General features: G+C 41.8%; 8 protein-coding genes across 8 annotated transcripts; all 8 read right to left on the bottom strand.

Moving 5' to 3' along the window:
- Positions 1-1461: 1461 nt before the first annotated feature.
- BJ212DRAFT_1244282 (uncharacterized protein) lies at positions 1462-1680 on the bottom strand (the record flags this gene model as incomplete). The annotated part of the gene is made up of 1 exon (XM_041329631.1): positions 1462-1680. A coding segment is annotated over one exon (219 nt), but the record flags the coding sequence as incomplete, so codon positions are not given.
- Positions 1681-1749: 69 nt separating this feature from the next.
- BJ212DRAFT_1202261 (uncharacterized protein) lies at positions 1750-1992 on the bottom strand (the record flags this gene model as incomplete). Its single annotated transcript, XM_041329091.1, has 1 exon — positions 1750-1992. A coding segment is annotated over one exon (243 nt), but the record flags the coding sequence as incomplete, so codon positions are not given.
- A 670-nt stretch (positions 1993-2662) lies between these two features.
- Positions 2663-2914, bottom strand: BJ212DRAFT_1238815 (uncharacterized protein; the record flags this gene model as incomplete). Its single annotated transcript, XM_041329564.1, has 1 exon — positions 2663-2914. A coding segment is annotated over one exon (252 nt), but the record flags the coding sequence as incomplete, so codon positions are not given.
- A 583-nt stretch (positions 2915-3497) lies between these two features.
- On the bottom strand, positions 3498-3719 carry BJ212DRAFT_1237863 (uncharacterized protein; the record flags this gene model as incomplete). The annotated part of the gene is made up of 1 exon (XM_041329557.1): positions 3498-3719. A coding segment is annotated over one exon (222 nt), but the record flags the coding sequence as incomplete, so codon positions are not given.
- Positions 3720-6014: 2295 nt separating this feature from the next.
- BJ212DRAFT_1236168 (uncharacterized protein) lies at positions 6015-6287 on the bottom strand (the record flags this gene model as incomplete). Its single annotated transcript, XM_041329536.1, has 1 exon — positions 6015-6287. A coding segment is annotated over one exon (273 nt), but the record flags the coding sequence as incomplete, so codon positions are not given.
- A 4412-nt stretch (positions 6288-10699) lies between these two features.
- On the bottom strand, positions 10700-10915 carry BJ212DRAFT_1241445 (uncharacterized protein; the record flags this gene model as incomplete). The annotated part of the gene is made up of 1 exon (XM_041329596.1): positions 10700-10915. A coding segment is annotated over one exon (216 nt), but the record flags the coding sequence as incomplete, so codon positions are not given.
- A 2339-nt stretch (positions 10916-13254) lies between these two features.
- BJ212DRAFT_1204204 (uncharacterized protein) lies at positions 13255-13488 on the bottom strand (the record flags this gene model as incomplete). The annotated part of the gene is made up of 1 exon (XM_041329127.1): positions 13255-13488. A coding segment is annotated over one exon (234 nt), but the record flags the coding sequence as incomplete, so codon positions are not given.
- A 4321-nt stretch (positions 13489-17809) lies between these two features.
- On the bottom strand, positions 17810-18113 carry BJ212DRAFT_1286390 (uncharacterized protein; the record flags this gene model as incomplete). The annotated part of the gene is made up of 2 exons (XM_041331935.1): positions 17810-18010; positions 18093-18113. Coding segments are annotated over 2 exons (222 nt in total), but the record flags the coding sequence as incomplete, so codon positions are not given.
- Between the last annotated feature and the right edge of the window lie 2739 nt (positions 18114-20852).

The raw sequence follows: 20852 nt of genomic DNA on the forward strand, positions 1-20852 counted from the left end.
AATGTTGGGCAGGGAGAAAAATAACAACCCACCCATTCTGGCCATCGAAAGTTGTAATGAAATTGGCATTGTTGAACCCACTGCCATCCTGTGCATTCATGATCACAGCATCTGATTCCTCACTGCCATGCCCAAAGATGTACTGCTGGAAGTTCCCAGCCTCTTCTGTGGATTTGTTCCTGTCACAATCTGTCATATGAAAAAATAAGACATAAATGCAAGTAAAACAGACCGGTAGGTCAGGATGTAGAACAAGATGCTTGTGTAGAAGAGTCCAGTCACCATTGCATTGGTATGGGACATTGTAATATGCTATGAGGAAGGGAGAAATGGGAGGCCCACTCAACCACATGGTGGTCTCCTTGGTGGCCTTGCTCTTGCAAAGATCTGCCACAACCTTGCCCTTCCTAAAGCAACCACCAACTTTGTTGATGGAGCAGGACAAGGCACTAAAGTTTGCAGGCATGAATGAGGAGAGGGGAGAAAGTTGAGCATCCCCAAAATGAGATTCAAGGAAGTAAAAAGGCATGAGGCTATCACTGGCCCAGTCCACGATAGACACAATACAGTGGGGAAAAGATGCAGAGACTGTGGTCTCATACCAGTTGTTCTTCAAGTCGATTTTGAAGTATGTCATGGTCAATATTGGGTGAAAGATCAAAGAAAGAATACTACTGAGATGTATGAGCTCAAGATGCATGGTGCCGTCTTCAGAGAGTACCTGGATCCAGACAACAGAAATCTTGACTTCACCAATAACTCTGGGTGCACCAGTGATGGTGAGTTTTTCAGCCTCATCAGGGAGGAAGCCATACAAGTGAACCATAGTCATACTCACCAAATAATCATCGGAATGAGCATGGATGTCCTGTGTGAGAGTGGGAGATGAAGCAGCTGCAAGAAGGAAAGTAAGAAGTGCACAAAATGCATTTTTGGGACTTGGGATGTGGTCATTGAAGGAGGGGGTTGGGATGGAGTGGATGTTAGGGAGGGCTGCACAGTTGGAAGAGTGAATGTGATCTAGTTCTGGGTGTGTGCCATCAAGGTATATCTGGCCTGACTAGGAGGAACAAGCGAAGTTGAGTTGTGCACAATATTCTATGTGGTGACCAAGGGCATGTGATGCAGGAATCAGGCCAACAACATCTCAAGTTGTTTTGTTTAATTCAATCATCATTTTTTGCAGGGCACTTGCTTTGCTATGGTTGAGCTATTGGCCATCTGTCCAACACTGCCTGCGATGCCTAGTTCCTGACTAAGCTTTCTTTTTCATGGACATCCCATACCAATGGTGTCAATCTCTGCTTGTATACTGCATAGTTGGCTGGAGAACTCCGTCACAGACTGCCATGGCTCATGTGCAGTCGCCTTGATCTTGACGATGTCAGCGCAACCTAACATAGATCGCAAATGTAATATTGCCTGCAACCATTCATCTTCATCTGTTGTATGGTCGATAAGTGTCTGCTGTGCAAGTACACCCTGGTGTTTGGTTTCCATATGCATATCCTCACTCTGACAACAACAAATCTTCTTTTTATTGAAAGGATGGAGCACCAGTAATCCATCTAGTGAGGTCACACAAGACAACATAACATAGGGAGCCTCTGTTCCAGTGCAGCCTTCAAAATCCACAATGGTGTGCTCAATAGTCTGTCCTTGTGCTTTATGAGTAGTCATGGCGAAACCCGGCGAAATTGGAAGTTGAGTGCACTTAATGTGGCATCTCTTTCCACTGAACAGATTCTCAAATGACATGTCAACTGTGTCTGGCAAAACAACAGATTGATGGGCTTCAAGATGAGGAAGGGGCTTGCCCAAAGTAGATGGAGTATCAATGACACATGATGTAGCATGGTGATCACCATCGGTGTCAACTGAAAAACGAATGCTCTTCAATTTTCCTGTACAACCATTCACAATTCCCACATTGACATCAAAGTTTTGACTAATCATTACAGGCATGCCAATGACAAGTGGGATTTTTCCAAGATGCTGAGAAGTTGATCCTGAATGTAGACCAATTAAATGGGAACATAGGTCAGAGGAGTCAATTAATCAACCATTATGCTTGTCAAGACAGTGATACCAATGCACAGGCTGGTGTGTGAATTCTGCATATGACAATGTCACTTGTTCATTAATAACATCTTTCACATCATTGGTAAACACAATAATGGGTGCATCAAGCCACTCCCCAAACGCCCAGGTCAGTCTTACTTTAGATATCATTCTATTAGATAACAACTCATAATCATCATCAGAACAACTACCAGTCCTCAAATGCTCAAGAACTTCAACAAAATGTGCATTATGATCACCGCTTTGCCACATGATGGTTTTGAGTAAAACAACAATAGTGACCAACAACCATAGTAGTTTACCAAACATGCTATTCTGTCCCCGAACAGTGGAGACTGCATGTGTTCACCTTATGATGCAAAGCTCATAGCCCAACAGGTGGCAGTTGTGCGAAATCACCAGCAAACACAATACTAATTCCTCCAAAAGGAGCAGAGTTTTCTTTTGCTTCACACAGAGCCTCATGAATTTGAACAAGGAAGTTACAACTGATCATCAAGACCTCATCAACAAGCAAATAATCAATGTTCTTCCACATGGCAATGAGATCCTGTTTGGATTTTCCTTTACTGCCTTTCTTCCTTTGTTGATTCAAACTTAATGCAGAGTGCAATGTCATGCCTGTGATGTTGTGAGCAGCAACTCCCATAAATGATGTCAAGTGAAATTGCCTTTCTTCACCTTGCCTATTAAAGAACTCTGTCACAGCAGTGATAACATGTGACTTTCCTGTCCCTCCAGGGCCACCCAAATACATGCAAAGTGGCTCTGAGCTCTGTGTCAATGAATGATTTGCTATCAGAGAAAATGTGTGAGCCTGCTCTTTGTTTAGACCATACTCCAAAATCATGGCTGATATACATATCAACTGCTACAGGTTCCGCCACAAGTGGTTCAGCATGTTGCACAATCGATGGAGCCACATCTGGTATGGTATGTGATGAAAGGTTGCCAACTGCCACCCAGAAATCATTCCCAGAAGACATCTCAACATCTGGTGCACACGATTCTTTGGGCAATGGTCGCACATCGCAATTATGCTCAATGACATGCTGTTTCCATGCCTCTCTCCTGAGCTTGTAAGCATTCTGCCATTCATCTTCCAATGAAAGATTATTTTTATCCACTTCATTGATATTGCCATCCATTGAATTGACACCGATTGCTAGTGCCAAATCTTTGGCAATAGAAAATTGGCCTGCTATTTCCATATGATGCAAACAGTCCAATGTCGCATCCTGCTGTTGGGATTTCTTGATGGACAAATTCTGTTCAATATGCTCCATGTGCAAAAGAATATCTTCCTTATTCAGCTCATTATCTACTGATTCTTCTGCATATGTTGTATGCTCTAGGACTTCACTGCAAACATGATTTGATCGATTGGAAGAACACTGATGATGATTTGTAAAATGGTCATCTCTGCTATCTTTGCATTCATGTAAGATTTGCATGTTTTTCATAATGAAAATTTTGTTCAGCAGACAATCCATACTGAAATTTTCAAAGGCAGCCCACCACATCTCAAACATGCCACACAAATCATTGATTGTGGTCCAAGGCTTGAATAATATAAGCATCATCTGGCAATATCTCTCTCTCACCTCAAGACGATCACATCTCAGTAGTGATGGACCTATTGGAACAGGAACATAGCACCTGTCTGGATGATGTATGATGAGACAATGTGTTTGGCTCTTGGAGTGGCTGTCACACAACTCAAAGGATTGATGTGAATGCGACTTATCCTTCATGATGTCTTCTATTGAAATCTGATCGTCATGCTTGTGTTTGTTTTTCTCATTTCTGTCATATCCACATATCTGGATCTCAGATCCAATCCTTATCTCATCTCAGATCTGATCCACATCTTATCTCCCTCCAACATCTCATCATCCATTCTGTCCACTCGTCCGGTCCGGTCCACAATTCATCCGAATCCACAACCAGCACTTGTCTCTTTTCGGTAATCCCCTAACTCCAGTATTTCAGTTATCTGTATATCTGTCCTGCTCCCTGATCTGTTACCTATGCTTCATTTCCATTTCATTATTTGTGATCCATTTCTACTTACCAATAGACCATCCATATGCTTCATACATAGCCTCAGACTCTGCTGATTGATCATTCCATTAGATACCTATAGTATATAACCTCCTGTAACTCTCTGTAGTACCTCAGTTCAAATATCATCTTAGTTCTACTCATTCCTGTCCTCCAGACTTGAGTATCTCTACTCTCGTCACCCTCTGAGACTTAGGATTGATTCCTATAGTCTATCTGTATCCGCCTCTGTCTCTGACAGTCCATTACCATTAGTTTCTAGTCTGGACTCATCTGGATTAGCCCTACAATACTTATCCCTCATCTGGAAGTCATCTGGATCCGCTATGCTACTCGTCTGACCTTCCGGACGCATTAGTCTTGCCTTCCTGAAATAAGGGGCACTACTTGGGTAAGAGGCGCAGCGCATGAGCTGAGGCCAAAGCCCTTTGGATCCAGTTATCCCTTGAGTACGACCTTAAGAATTTCTAACAGAACTCATTGTGCAAGCATTGTCTATGTCCATGTAATCAAAACCTAGACCATCATCAAGTCCCTCTTCCTCTACATCTTCTTCATCAGGTGTATCTGCACCAGCATCACCTTGGATCTGTTTGATTTTTTGTTTCTCCACTTGAGCCACAGAATCCCATATACACATTTCATGAAGAGCTAAAGCTCTTAATTGATAGTCTTCCACTTGATTTGCTCTAGGAACCAATATCCCGTCGTCATCTACAACCAAAGCAACCTCATCATTGGCCAAAGCACCATCTGCAATGTCTTGCAAAATATCCTCATCCGCTGTTAACTGCAATGAGCATTCCCAGTCATTTTCTGCATCTTCTGTTGAATGCATTTCTTCATCCTCAGACACTCCAACCTTTCCATATCCTTCATCACGCAACTGCTTAGGAAGGGGCATGATGGCATCAGCATAGTTTTCGAAAGAAGTCCAAAAGAGGTTTTTATACTCATGACTGGTATAATGGTCACCAAAGTCCATCAGATAAGCCACAACTTGCTGTGCTGACAACTCTTGGTGCAAAATCATAGCATGAGCGCTCTTCCTGATCAGCTCCTTTGCCCTAATTGCTATCTCATCATCTGCAGGATCAAACTCAGATAGCTTTTGCCTTGCCAGATCTAATGCAGCATATGCAACATGAGCTTGCAATTGAGATTTGGTGATGTAATCCGTGATATAATATAATATTGTTTTTGCTGATGCTTTTAATTACTATATAATATAAAATAAACATGTTAATTATATTAATTATTATTTTAATATTAAAAATAGTTTTTATTTAGTTAATAAATCAAAAAATAGAATAGTTCATGCTTTTGAAATTTTTAGCACCCAAACCAATGAACTTAATGTCCATGTTGCAACATACAGCTTCCAACATCGATGAGTTGAAATTATTCACCATGCCATTTAAACAATGTAAGCAAATCTCCCCTGTTTCATCATCAATGTAGCTGCTTCCACAATAGTGACTTTCATCAAGGTCAAATCTACACTCTTGTAGATGGGGAGCTCCCTTCCAATACTTGAAGCATGTGAGGTTGTGTTTGTGAGTCTGGCAAGCTTTCACCAAGTGATGCAAGTCATTTTGATGCACTATTGTAGCCCACAGATCTTCCTCATTTGAGATTGGAGGGACGCCATGCACTGAACATGGATGATGCACCATCAATGGGACTAAGATATCAGGATCTGGTTCAGAAGGGATGTCATTTGATATAGTGTCATCTAAAAACACCAACAACTGGTCACAAAAATTTGTATCTTTTGCTTCCATGATATGTTGTTTAGTTTCATTAGGATCATGACCACCTTCCAGCCACACCATCATGTGACAATGCAACATGCCTCAACCTTGAGACTTGACACACCCATAATACGCCTTCACATGACCAAGGATACCCTCAACAGCTGTGCCTTTTGACTTATCAAATCCTAAAATGGCGCTAAGAAATGACTTAATATACAAGTTAAAAAACTTCACTGTGACTGTTGGGTTGCGAGCAACCAGAATAGATTGCCCCCAAAAGTCAGGTACTTTGTTCAGGAGCATATCATCAATATCTATCTCAGATCCTGCCAAAAATTTAACAATAGGATTGTACACATCTGTGGGGTTAATTGTGATATAAAAGTTCAGCAGGCCTTTGTCAAACATCAAACCTCAAATTTGGTTGCGCATCATAGCTTGCACTGAGCCACTTCCTGGAACATGAGAGGTAACACCATTCACTTCCTTTAACAGGCAACACACTTTCTCTTCTTCAGGAGTATAGGTTGTAGAAAAATCACCCTTACAAACATGTTCAGCAACTGTGTGAACTGCTGATGACGATGCTGTCGCAAAACTATCTGACACCATTGCAAATGAGGTGCACTTGATTTTAAACTGGTATGTAACAATGATGTCCTCCACTGTAAAATATTAAACACCACAAACAAAAAGGAGTAATGCTCTTGAAAATGCTTGTCTGCTAAATTAAAAAGGTGCTTCACCTGGTGTTTAAATGATAGAGGACGCATATGGTGAGGATGTTCAAATCCACCAAGACCATATGGAAACAAAGTAGGATAAATTTTCAGGAGTAAATCAGGATTGACATATTCATTCATAGGACTGGGTCCATGTGGAACTTGAATGAAGCCTCCACCTTTCTGTTTCACATGACAGAGGGCAGCTGCACGAAGCTCATGAGATGGAGCATTACCATCAACATCAGTCACCACCACATGCTGAAAAACATCTGTGTCAGGCAAAGCATTTACATGTCCTTTGACCACATCACTAAGCTCAGGGGCTACATCATGAAAAGAATCTCCTTCACAATCATTAATACTGTCATATTGTGAAATGAGTGCATCCTCTGCTCGTTGACCATCTACAGGAACAGTCTTGATATGAACTGGTAAAATGTCTTCCTCGCCCAAAGAATCTAAATGGCCATGATCGATAGTCACATCAGCATAGAGTGTATTGTGTTTGTGCAGCCATATCAAAGCCGACCTAACTTTTTTTCTGTGTATGATCAGCGGTTTTGCATGCTTTCGCAGCCAATCAACAGTGGGTGGAGATGAACCAACAAATAAGACACAGATTGGTGTCACAATCTCTTCAACTGGTGGAGGCAGCACTTCTAACACCTTTGATGGATGCTGTGGAAAAACAATCACGTTTCCTTTCAAGCTTCTTTGAGCATTTGGTATGTGACACGACTCCTCCTGCAAATGCAAAATGAAGCATTTCACTCTGCACAGCGCTATCATCATTTCTTCAGCAATTGTAAGGTCCTGTAACTGAGAAGGAAGTGGGCCAATAAAATTGTGATTCACCAAAGCCAATGGCGGCATCTTTCCCCTTTTCAGCGACAAGGCACAGTCCCTGCAACAATATGCACCAGTGGGGTGTTTGGTCTCTCCATTCTCAAATGACAACCCCTGGCTTTCATACATAACATGATCAAAGATGTTCTCTCAAATACTGGATTCCATCAAATCTTGGTACATATAATGTTTGTCAACAACATGGCCTTTATGTAGGTGCTTATCAGGATGATTCAAGAGAGCAACATCGAATTCTTTAAAAGATAACAGTTGTCTCTCCTTAACATTATACTTTGCTGCACATGCAAAGCAAACAAAAATAGCTAGCGCTTCCAAACTCGTTTGTTCTTGAAAAATCTCGATGATGCACCTTTTCCTATCCTCTGATACAATGCGCAGCCAATCCACAGCAATTCGTGCACATTCTTGATCAATTCTATCATGCTCACATTGTTTCTTAGTGCAATACACGCACGCGCGCTTGCCCTTTGTAAGCCAACATGAATCTTCAAGTGGTTTCTGAGCTGCAAGAGACTGTCATATCATTGTACTCAACACCATGGCAGCACAATAGGTGCAACAATGGCTTGCATGCAATGGCCTTGCAAATTGAATTTAATAGGTGAATTTGGAGGTCTGTCACCTGTTCACTTGTGTCACAAAAACCATCAGAACTGTCGGCAGAAAAATGCAGCATGGTATTGTTATCTGACACACTGCCAGTGCAATACTCATCAACTATGTGATAACACAAGTTGCTATGATACTGTGCATGCAAAGCACACTCACCTTTTGACATGTGATCAATGATCCTATCCAACAACTGATCCTTTGTGCCCACAAAACACAGATCATGCCAAGAAGCTATGGCTTCCAGAGAAATCTTCAACATGTGTTCTACATCAGAGAATAATAATTGTGATGATTTAGAGACACACTCATAGGTACCCCAACTATGAAATATTTTTGAAATGCTGATAGCTCTACACCTGCGATGTTCTTCTTGATCATGAATAGAGGCTAGATCAGCACAAATACTTTGAGCAATAATCCAGAGATGTTACGAACTAGGATAGTTCTAATGACAGATGACTCAATAAGAGTCAGGACCTCTGCCAAGATTCTATGTGAGACGATAAGTCAAGCATTCAGTATAAGCTAAGTTAGAAGGAGTGCCTCTAACTTAAAGTATGGTTCAGACGACAAGAGATTGGAGGTCTCAAGTGAAGGATGTTTCAGGTATAACCTAGTAAGATTAAAGTAAAGAACTAAAGCATACAAGAGGACTATTTATAGTGAGCTACAAGTGCTTTAGGGCAGACATGAGAATGTATGTGAGTCAAAGATAAGAGATACATAAGTGATAGCAAGAATAGGTCATCTAGCAATGGCAATGGCAATCATGATGTAATACAAGATGTGAACAAAAGATAAGTCTAGTGGCAGCATCATGCGGCTTGTGACATAATACACAGTAAGAGAGAAAATGAATAGGGGCATACATGGTTGTAACAAGAGATAATCGCCTGATATTACAGAAGGGTTCGAAGACATTAACATGTCTAAGATACAATTAGCAAGATCAGAAGACGAACTAAATCCTGCAGCAATCTCATGACAACCGGTATAATCACAATGCTTAGAGCATGCATCTAGAACCACATGCTCACCATGAAGCAGATGCTTTAGCAGCAGATTGTGCAGCTCCACCACTGGATAAAACTGCCTGATTACTAAACCATGCAATGCACATGCCTCATGCAAGAGAGAAGCATCAGACAGGAAAGGGCCAAGACAAACCCCAGAATGACATGACCCAAAAAAAACATCACAGACAATTGAAACTGAGCATCTATGAGATGTCAACACTGCCCTGTCGAGGGACAAAGACTGAGATAATTCCCAATTAAAGCTATTTTCAGGTTGAATATGGCTGGTGTCACCACTGAATATACATGAAGTATCTAAAGACATAAACCCAAATCAGTATAAAAACAAACAAATAAAAAGAACACCTTCACCTGGAGAGTGAGACATAGAATGGGAATAAGGATTGAAAGCAGGAATCTCATCTTTGCACCCAACAATGTGCCACAAAGAGATCCAATTATTCCCAATGACAACATCAGAAATGAGACCAGGAGCAACCTCAAACTTGACATTGGTTGTGAGCACCTGGCCATCATAGGAGGCCATGAGAATTTCAGAAAAGCGCGAGATCAGGCCTGAGTGACCAAGCAAAAGAGCAATGGAAGGAGAGACAAAAGAAAGATGCAAATTCAAGTCAAAAACAACAGATACAGGAAGGCAGCCTATGAACGAGGTCATGCTGGTAGCAGGAAACAGGGAAACACAAACAAGGGTGCACTGATATTTGCGAAAGCCTATCAAGGGCTGGACTGATCAATCAACACAGCTTATTACTATCTGAGGCAGGAAAAAAGGGGTGCCAAAATTGGACGAATCTACCGCAAAAACGTGAAAATAGCGAGCTATATAACCCACTCCCTAAAGGTAGCAGGAATATGCACTTAATTCCACACACCTCTTGCCGATGCTTCTCTGGCTTTTCCCACATCATCACAGCCATGCTCACTGTCACGCATGATGAGCACCACTACCTGAGACATCAAATCTCATTGTTTTCAAGTGCACTTTTTTCACTTATGATACCATTACTTGTCCTATACCATCTGGCTGCTTGAGACCGCAGGAAACACTCAATAACCTTCTTGCTGTCTCTAATTTTGTCATTTGCTTACTCATCAAGATCATTACTGTCTTCTGCACTGTATCACTGGGGGAAAAAAGAGATTATGGACCAGTGGGAATGTTGCATGAACCTTAGATTCTATCAACATTATCACTGTATTTTAACTACATAACCACAAAATGACAATATGGTACATATTCCTATATGCAGCTGGACTTGAATGTGGAACTCAAAGTTAAAACCCTCTACCATACTATACATATCCCTCCTTGTCTTCACACTACAATGTTATATTGACATTGTCAATTATGGGTGTTAGCTACAACATAGTACTAGTTGCTGCATAATAGTTAGGGAATGACACAGGTATACCTGTGGGTGTCACAAGCATCACCCCTGCAGATATACCAACACCCACACCAACACCCATGGAAGGTAGCACCTGTGGGTGCACACTAACATAGGACAAAAAAACAAAACAAAATGTACCTAAGTCTAAGTTGATGTAACAAAATCCTGTCCCACCCATCCTTGAGCTCCTCCTCAGCATCGCCCTCAATGTCAGGCAAGGTGGTAACCTTCAACACATCCTCCATATTGATGAGGTTCAGATGGCTCCATGTGCTGAGGCACAACAGCGCCCTTGTTGACTGTGCAGATAGATGTGAACAAACATGGGAGAGAAGGAGCTGACCATGGCTGAAAAGATGCTCAACATTGACTGATGTATGTAGCTGTAGATCATGTCAGAATGATTCATACTTAAGAAAAGAGTTGGACATACCAGGAATTGTAAGATAGTCAAGTGCCATGTGGGAGAGGCAAGGATAGGAAGTGTGCCACTCATGCCACTATGTGATAGCATTAGTAGACACATTCTCAACATCAGCGCTCAGGTAATGGTCTACTTCATCTCCCAGGTCTGTCAACTTGGGTGGAGCAAGCACTTGCATCTCATCAAAAATATTCTAAGGAGGTCAGTCAAGGTAAACAGAATGAAGAGAAGTAAAAAAAAACTGTGCAAGATGTGTCTACTGCTGGAACAATGTCAGGTTCTATCTCAACATCAGCATCACCTTCAATCTCCATATCCAAGTAGTACCATTCAAACTCAGCACACACCAGACTTTCTGCAGTCTCAATCCATCCCTCCTCCCAACCAGCAGACTTGAAGTAGGATAGTTTATGGCACATCAGGAAAAACTGTTCTGCACTAGAGGGCTATATAGATAGGGGTCCAAAAAGGCCCAACTATAACAGCTTTTGGGGCTAATATAGCTCTATAAAGAACTCTATAGCAACACTCATTTCATCCATGGCTTTAACCACTTTAATAAATATAGTGGCTATTTGTCATATGCCATTCCGGACTCTCAACTCTAAATCTGCTTCTCCAGATATCTGGATCTGAGATCTGGATCTCCAATGATCTGATCTATCTTTATCTTCCTTCTGGAATCCAAACCCTATATCAGTGCCCAATCCCATTTAGACTTCCCCTGTCTCTGGACTCTGGTTAACTATGTTTCCCTTCTGATTATTGATCTGTTACATACATTTCATTTCCGATATGCATTATTGGTAATCCGTCCTACTTACTAATAGATATGCTCCATACAGAGCCTTTGTGTTTGCTGACTGATTCCTATATGATACCTACAGTATATAAACCTCCTGTAACTCTCAGAAATACTTCAGTTTGAATATCATCTTAGTTCCTGCTCATTCCTGTGTCCCCTGGACTTGAGCCAAGTCTCTTGTCATATTCTGAGTCTTAGGATTGTATCCTAGACTACATCTCCGGCTCTACCTTAGGGTAGTCTATCCTCTGTTAGCTTCTAGTCTGGACTTTGTCCAGATTAGTCTTATCCACTTGTCCAAGTAACATCTGGACATCCATCAGATTTATCTCATGTTTCAGATCCAGATGTCCATTGTCCACCCTAGTCAAATCCTGGAAACTCCAACAACTGTTCTAGCCCCCAGAAATTAAGGGCACATACTTGGGAAAGGGACACAGTGTATGAGCTGAGGCCAAGCCCTTGTGATCTGACCCCCTTGAGCACGCGACCTTAACACTATTATTGAACTCATTTTTCCAAAGGCGCCTTGTGATGATCAAATTTTTTTCATATGAGATTACAACCCTAATACAGTGTTTGGTATGCATACTTGGTGGACCAGTTATTTAACAAGAAAGGATCACAGCTATCTAGTACATTTTCTGGTCTCCATTCTTCAGGAACACCTCTGGCACCAAAACAAGGAATAAGCTGACATGTCTGACATATACTGCTGATAGGAATGATATCTGCTGGAGCCATGTTACTGTTCCTTAGAGGCATCTTCTTCACCTGATACATAAGGTGGTCTTTCTCTGGTGCAGGTTTAAGTGGAGTATACCATTGGATATAGGCCAGGGGTTCTGTAGGCCAGTACTCTGGGGAGGCAAAAGCACCGTAGACCTGTTGGGGTAGCTTGAACAATAAATGTAGTCTATCAATTCTTGTACCTGGATTCTATAATCAGATTTTAACAAGAAAAGTAAACAAAATCAACTCACCTTGAGGCCTGTGCCTTCACACTCATCAGTCCTCATCACCACAACAGTATCAAACTGTTCCTAACCATGGGGGCCTCTAGTCTTTGGGCATGCTCTTACCCAGTCATTTGGTCCACAGTCATCCACTGCATCCTCCCCCAGTTCCTCCAAAACAAACTTAAAACCATGGTATACATCAAGCTTTTTAAATGGAAGCTGCATCATCTCCAATCTATTATACCCCAAACCTTCACCTATAGCCCTTCTCTGCAACTGATTAAGATAATTTTTTATGTCCTGTATCAGTCTAGGGCAGCAAAGGGACTCCATGATATCTTGAAGTGATTGACCATAATGATGGAGCCTTTTTGGTAGGGATATGTGAGGCCGGGGATTAGTCTCACATGGGTTAGGTGTTTTGCCTAGACTATCCAAGTATAGCTGGAAAGATGACACATTCTTATACCTATCCAGCCAGGAAGCCATTTGTGGGAGCTCATCCCTTTTATTGGTAGCCCTCCAGGCATTCTTGGCAAAATTGATATGGAGGCGCTCAAAAGCCTCAGTATTGTAATTGTCCATAGCACCAAACATGTGAGTAGAGTTGATATAGTGAGTGAGGCTGTGTATTTTGGGAATATTGAAGTGGTCCCTTACACCCAGCTCAATAAGCACTACCTTGTGTTTGTGAGATGCATCCAAAGCATCTTGGAGATAGCCTAGGGTGTGATCATCATGGGTGGGGTACTGGGCTAAATAGATGAAGTCTAGTAGGGAGTAGTAGGCAAGTATGACCCTTCTAAGAACCTTTCCCACTAAGCATCCCAGTAAGATGTGTGCCATCTCTTTTCTCTCTCTACCAGAGATCTGGGAGAGCTCACTCCATCCATTCTGGAAATGAAGAATCCCAAAGCAGGGCAGCAGCACTTTGATCCTAGCATCTAATTCTGAGGGATGCAGGAAGTAATTGCACCAGGCAACCATGTGTTTGAATATTCCCTGATAGAGCTGGTGAAGGACATTAGGGGTCATGGAGAGATGAATGTTGGAATAGGGAAATACTTCCCAGAATGGACACTGCACTGTACCAGAAACCCCCTTGGATTGACAGAGTGAGTGAAATTTATGGAGGTTGTGAGATTTGGCTTTGGCGTCCTTGATCACTCCCATGGTCCATGCTTGAGTGTGCAGTTCTCCAGGTGTATTGGAACCAAAATCTGACACTGGGCTCTGACATTTGGGACAAGTCCCATACTTCGCACAGGTGACCAAACACTGTTCCAGATAGTAGGCCACATAACAGGCAAGAATAGGGTGTATCCTCCAGACCTTTCCATCTCCACCAACCATGTCCATCCTAGTATGCCCAGCCTCCTTTAAAGGTTCTAGGATTGTACACATAGAGTCATGGAATAAACACTGTATTCTGGACATTTTCTCCTTCTTGGAGAGTTTAGAGTTTGATATCTTGTCCATGGAGAGGTAACCTACAGTGGCTCAAAAAACTGTCCACATGTTTTTGCATTTTTTACTATTTACAATATTGTGTGAGAATACATAAAGACCTCAGTGACATGCTGATACCATATTGTAGTGCTGCTTCAGGGCTTTGGATTGAGCACCACATCATGAGAATCAGAGGAGATATGGTGGAGATACAAGGCTTACAAAATCATGACTCATGTGGACAGTTTTTTGAGCACATATTAAAACTATATAAATCATCATTTATGACACCATAACAATCATGCCACCATTAAATAAATTATAAAGTGGTGTCATTATGTCATTTTAAAACCATATCTAACTATACAAACCAAAAATTTCCATATGTCATGGTTATATTCACCATGAAAGCCACCCCCCCTGCTCAAAGGGATAATATCCTCTCTCTTTCCTATTCTGGCCTCTCTGCTTGTCAAATTTCCTCTAGAACTGGAGTATCCAAGTCCACTGTGGCCAAGTTCATCAAAGAAAGTCACACAGAGAAGGAAAACTTCTGTGAAGGGCATCCATCCAAGCTCACCTCTACTGATAGGAGGGCTATTATTCAACATATCACTACAGGAAAGGCTGTCCAGGTCACCTATTACATCAATTCCACCATCACATTCCCTGTCTCTTCACACACTGTGAGAAACATTCTCAAGACAGCTCATCTCAGGTCAGTAACAAGGAAGAAAAGGCTCTCCTCTCTATCACACATATGCAGAGATGACTAACCTTTGCCTTAGCCCATCAGAATTGGATTACATGGACTGGAAGCATGTTATATGATCATATAAGACCACAATAAATAGGATTGGGTCAGATGGCAAGGTATATATGTGAAAAAAGAAGGGTGCTAGTCCTCTCTGCATGTGTGTGATAGAGAGGAGAGCCTTTTCTTCCTTGTTACTGACCTGAGATGAGCTGTCTTGAGAATGTTTCTCACAGTGTGTGAAGAGACAGGGAATGTGATGGTGGAATTGATGTAATAGGTGACCTGGACAGCCTTTCCTGTAGTGATATGTTGAATAATAGCCCTCCTATCAGTAGAGGTGAGCTTGGATGGATGCCCTTCACAGAAGTTTTCCTTCTCTGTGTGACTTTCTTTGATGAACTTGGCCACAGTGGACTTGGATACTCCAGTTCTAGAGGAAATTTGACAAGCAGAGAGGCCAGAATAGGAAAGAGAGAGGATATTATCCCTTTGAGCAGGGGGGGTGGCTTTCATGGTGAATATAACCATGACATATGGAAATTTTTGGTTTGTATAGTTAGATATGGTTTTAAAATGACATAATGACACCACTTTATAATTTATTTAATGGTGGCATGATTGTTATGGTGTCATAAATGATGATTTATATAGTTTTAATATGTGCTCAAAAAACTGTCCACATGAGTCATGATTTTGTAAGCCTTGTATCTCCACCATATCTCCTCTGATTCTCATGATGTGGTGCTCAATCCAAAGCCCTGAAGCAGCACTACAATATGGTATCAGCATGTCACTGAGGTCTTTATGTATTCTCACACAATATTGTAAATAGTAAAAAATGCAAAAACATGTGGACAGTTTTTTGAGCCACTGTAGCTGTCATATCCGCATATCTGGATCTCAGATCTGACCCTTATCTCATCTCAGATCCACATCTTATCTCCAATCCTATCCACATCTTATCTCCCTCCAACATCTCATCATTCAATCTGTCTACTCGTCCAGTCCGGTCCACAATTCATCCGAATCCATAACCAGTGCTCATCTCCTTTCGGTAACCCCCTAACTCCAGTATTTCAGTTATCTGTATATCTGTCCTGCTCCCTGATCTGCTACCTATGTTTCATTTCTGTTTCATGATTTGTGATCCGTTTCTACTTACCAATAGACTATCCACATGCTTTGTACATAGCCTTGGACTCTGCTAATTGATCATTCCATTAGATACCTATAGTATATAACCTCCTGTAACTTTCTGTAGTACCTCAGTTTGAATACCATCTTAGTTCTACTCATTCCTGTCCTCCAGACTTGAGTATCCCCACTCTCGTCACCCTCTGAGACTTAGGATTGATTCCTATAGTCTATCCATATCCGCCTCTGTCTCCAATAGTCTATACTGTTAGTTTCTAGTCTGGACTCATCCAGATTAGCCCTATGATACCTATCCCACATCTGGAAGTCATCTGGACCTGTTACAATACTTGTCCAACCTTCCGGACATGTTAGTCTTGCCTTCCTGAAATAAGGGGCAATACTTGGGTAAGGGGCACAGCGCACGAGCTGAGGCCGAAGCCCTCCAGATCCAGTTATCCCTTGAGTACGACCTTAACAATTGCTTGCAATGCACCACAAGAGCCCATAGCCAGCCTTGTCCTTACTATGTGTGAGTACATTGTGAGATGTATACAGAATCCGCTATCGAAGAAATTATGTCAAATGAAACTGATTGTAATGTAACTATCATTCACCTTGGAGATGTCTTGAAATTTGTTTCCATTGCTAAATGAAATGTTAGTGACATGATCAAAATGGTTCAGATTTTGCCATTGTGGAAAGGCATCAAACCTTCAATTCATAATTAAATGAAATGTCTCAGAAATACAAACAGATTAATGACTCACTGATCATCAACCATTTTCAGTGCTTCATGCCCCAGGTCCTCTATGTGTTTCTTAAGGTCTTTGAACTTATGTCTACCAAATAATCACATATGCCACAAGTGAAGTGAATCCTATGAAATGATTTCATGTGGGTCTGAATTTGGAACTCTCCAAAACACATTCTGGTAATGGTTCATATTAATAACATCACCCAAAAGACAGATATGAGAAACATGCACCTTGACAGGTCTCAAACCTTGTTCTTTCAGCGCTTTGTAAGAACCTAGATGGTTCTCACTGCGAGTTCAAAGGGGTGTGGTGACCACAGGTGCACTATAATGCTGAGTGCAAGACAATAAACAATGGATATAGCAATGCAATTTAGATAACAAGTGCAAGACAGAAACTGGGAGACTAGTATGATTGCCTGTCGTAGTGAGTGTACATGAGCTACTCTTATACATCAAAATACTAAGGGTCCTTGGATATTGACAGGCTGAACGATTATGTGAAGACAGACGCTGAAGGGAGTGGCATCACTCCTGACAGGGTAGGGTAGACAGAGAGTATGAAATGATTGAGTGAGTGTTAATCTAAATGGGTATGTTATGGACATAATGACAAGAATTGCATAGTGGATTTGACAGATTCAGAGACAGTGAGCTGAGAATGGGGTGACAGTGATGAAGAATGAGATTGACATTGATAGTGCACTGATTGTGGTTAAGGTAAGCATTGAAATGGCTATTTCTGGTGTCAAACAATTGCTAATCCTTACAGCTTCTTCTCCAGCAACTCAGTCATCAAAGTACAGCTGAATACAAGCTTGCACTTCTTCAGTAGTCTGGAGAGGGTATGTCATGGTGTGGTCATATAGTTTTGTTGAGGGGATGAGGCAGACAGGGCATGGGCAATTGCAGTTCTCCCATATTAGCACCATCATGCACCTGCCATTAAACATGTAAAAATGACTGAAACATTAACCTACAAAGACTTACTGCTCCTCATAATCAGCTGAAAGTAGAAGGATCAAAGGGAATAACCAATGTGTGATGCGATCATGGCACTTATGTGTGAATCCTGTCTTTGCATACAAGATGATGGACTCAAGTAACTTGAAGAATGATTCATGCCAGACAATGTGTTTGAGATTTGTATGGCTTAGTTTTCCATCTCCTCCAGAATCTTCAGGGACCTATTATCAAACAGTCATTTATTAGCAATAGAAGGAGTTGGCTTGCCACATCAAGCACCAAATCAAGTTTGTGAATACTTACGATAGGTAGCCAGCCTACTACTCATCCACCACCAATTCCATCTCGGTTCCTGATGTCAACTGGTAGATTGGCACAGTGAGCAATAACAGGGTAGCCCTTGACTGTGCCAGACAAGGACAAATAGGTCTTGTCTGCATATAGTATGATGGCAAATGGGGCTCCATTACTAGGTAATGACAACTATTATAATAGAGTAGTAAACAACATCAGTTTGGTGTGGGTGGTGGCATGATAATAAGGACATACCTGGATATACCACCAGTGGTCAGCTGTCTACAGTTCATGGATAAAGTGCTTGTAATCAGTCCCATCATGTTTATACAAGTGCTGTGCATCCCATATGAAGTGCAGTCCCAATAATGGTTCACTAAGCAAATCCATTGCCCAGTCCCATAATGGCCATGCATGCATCTCAAACTCCAAGACCTCCTTCTTATGCTGGACAGGAACAATATACTTCTCAAACTGAAACAACATTTATATTACAAGTGATACATGATTATATATGATTATATTACACTCACTGGAGTCATCTGGCTTGCTGCAAGATCCCAAGCTCTTGACAGATCGGCATGAGATCTTAAAGTAAAATTAGTGTTGCTATCTAATATCCTCCAAACCAGCTTTAACAGTCGGTCCATCTGATCTTTGTTGAGAGTAGCTTGATGTGCAATTTCAGCAAACTCAAAGTCTGCACAAGATTTGAATGGAATCCATGGTGCTTCATCATCAATGCATGGCCTCATGTTGTTAGCATGAGCATGCCCAAATGCAGAAAAACATTTGATTACAGGCTCATGACAAGCATTAGGATGATACTCTGTCTTTAAGGCATTGAAATCAGGATGGGTAGCATCAAGAGGTGTGACAAAGGCCATGATGCCAATGGGTGGAAGCAGATATTCATGCACAATGACTGGACCATTGCTTGACATGCTGCAATCTGAATCTGAGCCTGAATTATAACCATGATTAGTTTGAATAGAATGAAATAAACACCATATGTGGCTGGAGTGAATTGCCATTGATGCTCATTGCATTGCCTGGACTATGATCAGTCCCATGTGTTCCTGGACCTATCAAGGCAAGATCAGTGGGTGCAGGAAGCACATTATCACCAGATGGCGCCTGATGAGACATCAGCTGAACCTTGTGATCCAGATGTCACTTTCTATCTTGGCAACATTCTGATCCAAACGTTACAGTCCATGATTAGTAAATTAAACTACACATTGTATTATAAGTCAAACATACCTTGTTTTTGGGCCTTACTGGTTGCCTGTGCTGCAAGTAAAGCAAACTCCTTGTTGTCCTTCTTCTTCTGCCACTTCTGCAGGTAACTGTTTTCGTGTGATTTGATCCTGCAAGTCAAAAAAGACTGAGTACAGTATTAACACTGCACAATGTTGCTGGACAATGAGCTTAATATATAATGATGTCCTGGTGGTGTCATTGCAATAATATAGATAATTATGAACAGAACAACAACTGAATGGTTGACAAGGTAGATGATATTGGATTCAGTCTATTGAAAGAGTTATACATCAATAAGAGCACATTGGAACACACGAGCCAGTCTTGGAAGTTGCCACAATCATGGGATGTGCCTTTCAAGGACCTTCAAATATAGGTTCAGCCATGCCATCTCAGATGCAATACAGCTGGAAGGTGCCTTCACAATGTCTAAATATGGCAGTCTTCCAATGCACCTTTACCTTTTTCTGACACACTTGTTACATTTCTCATACCAATATGTAGTATCCTTTTCATGTACTACTCATTCTACTGTATTTCACACATCCAAGTCATTGAATCATATACCAATTGAAACAGATTGTTAAGAACCATGTTGCTCAAAGGAGAGAGAGACTGACTCAGAGGGGCTTGGCCTCAGCTTGTACACTGTGCCCCTTACCTGAGTATGTGCCCTTCATTTCATATGAGGTCCGATGATGGTCCAACAAAGTCCGGAGGACTTCCAGAGGAGCATGGGAGAGTTCTGGAGGAAAGCAGGAAGTGTTCAGGAGAGTTCCCACTGCAAGGTAATACTTCTACAGGAAACAGGACAGGAGGACAGGAGGGCAGGAGGGCAGGATGACGGAGGACAGAAGGACAGGATGTCCAAAGGTATGGAGGGCAGAACGTCTGAAGGACAGGATGCCCGGAGGTACGAGGGACAGGAGGTCCGGAGGTCCAGAAGGAATAGGGGCTACATCAGATGGAGTCTGATGTAGAAACAAACAGAGGTAGACTACCCTAAGGTAGAGTTGGAGAGACAGGGATTGGACCTAAGTCTGGAAAGAGGGTAAGTGCCGGAAAGGTGGAGCTCCGGCCTAGGGAATCAATCCCTAGGCCTGATGGGTAGGACAGACTTAGGTGGACCAAAGTCCAAGAGAGGATTGGGCAAGTCTAAGTTGATATTCAAACTAAGGAAACTACAGGAGTATCTACAGGGGTTACATACTGGAGACTATCTGAGGGGATCAGTAAGCAAAGGAGCAAGGCTATGTATGAGCATGTGGAAACACATTAGTAAGTAAGATGGAACATAAGTAAATGAACTTGGAGATGAAGACTCATACAAGGATCAATAAGCAAGATGGAAGAAGAGGTAACTGAAAGCCAGAAAGCAGAGAATGCCTAAATGGGGATAGGCGCAGGATATCAGACAGAGGGTGGGAATAGGTCCGGAGTTAATATCCGGAGGTCCAGAGATCTGGGGATCCAGAAGACAAGGTGGATACAGGACTGGGATATGAG

Source organism: Suillus subaureus, assembly GCF_016647635.1.
Source record: "Suillus subaureus strain MN1 chromosome Unknown BJ212scaffold_90, whole genome shotgun sequence".
Taxonomy (NCBI): domain Eukaryota; kingdom Fungi; phylum Basidiomycota; class Agaricomycetes; order Boletales; family Suillaceae; genus Suillus; species Suillus subaureus.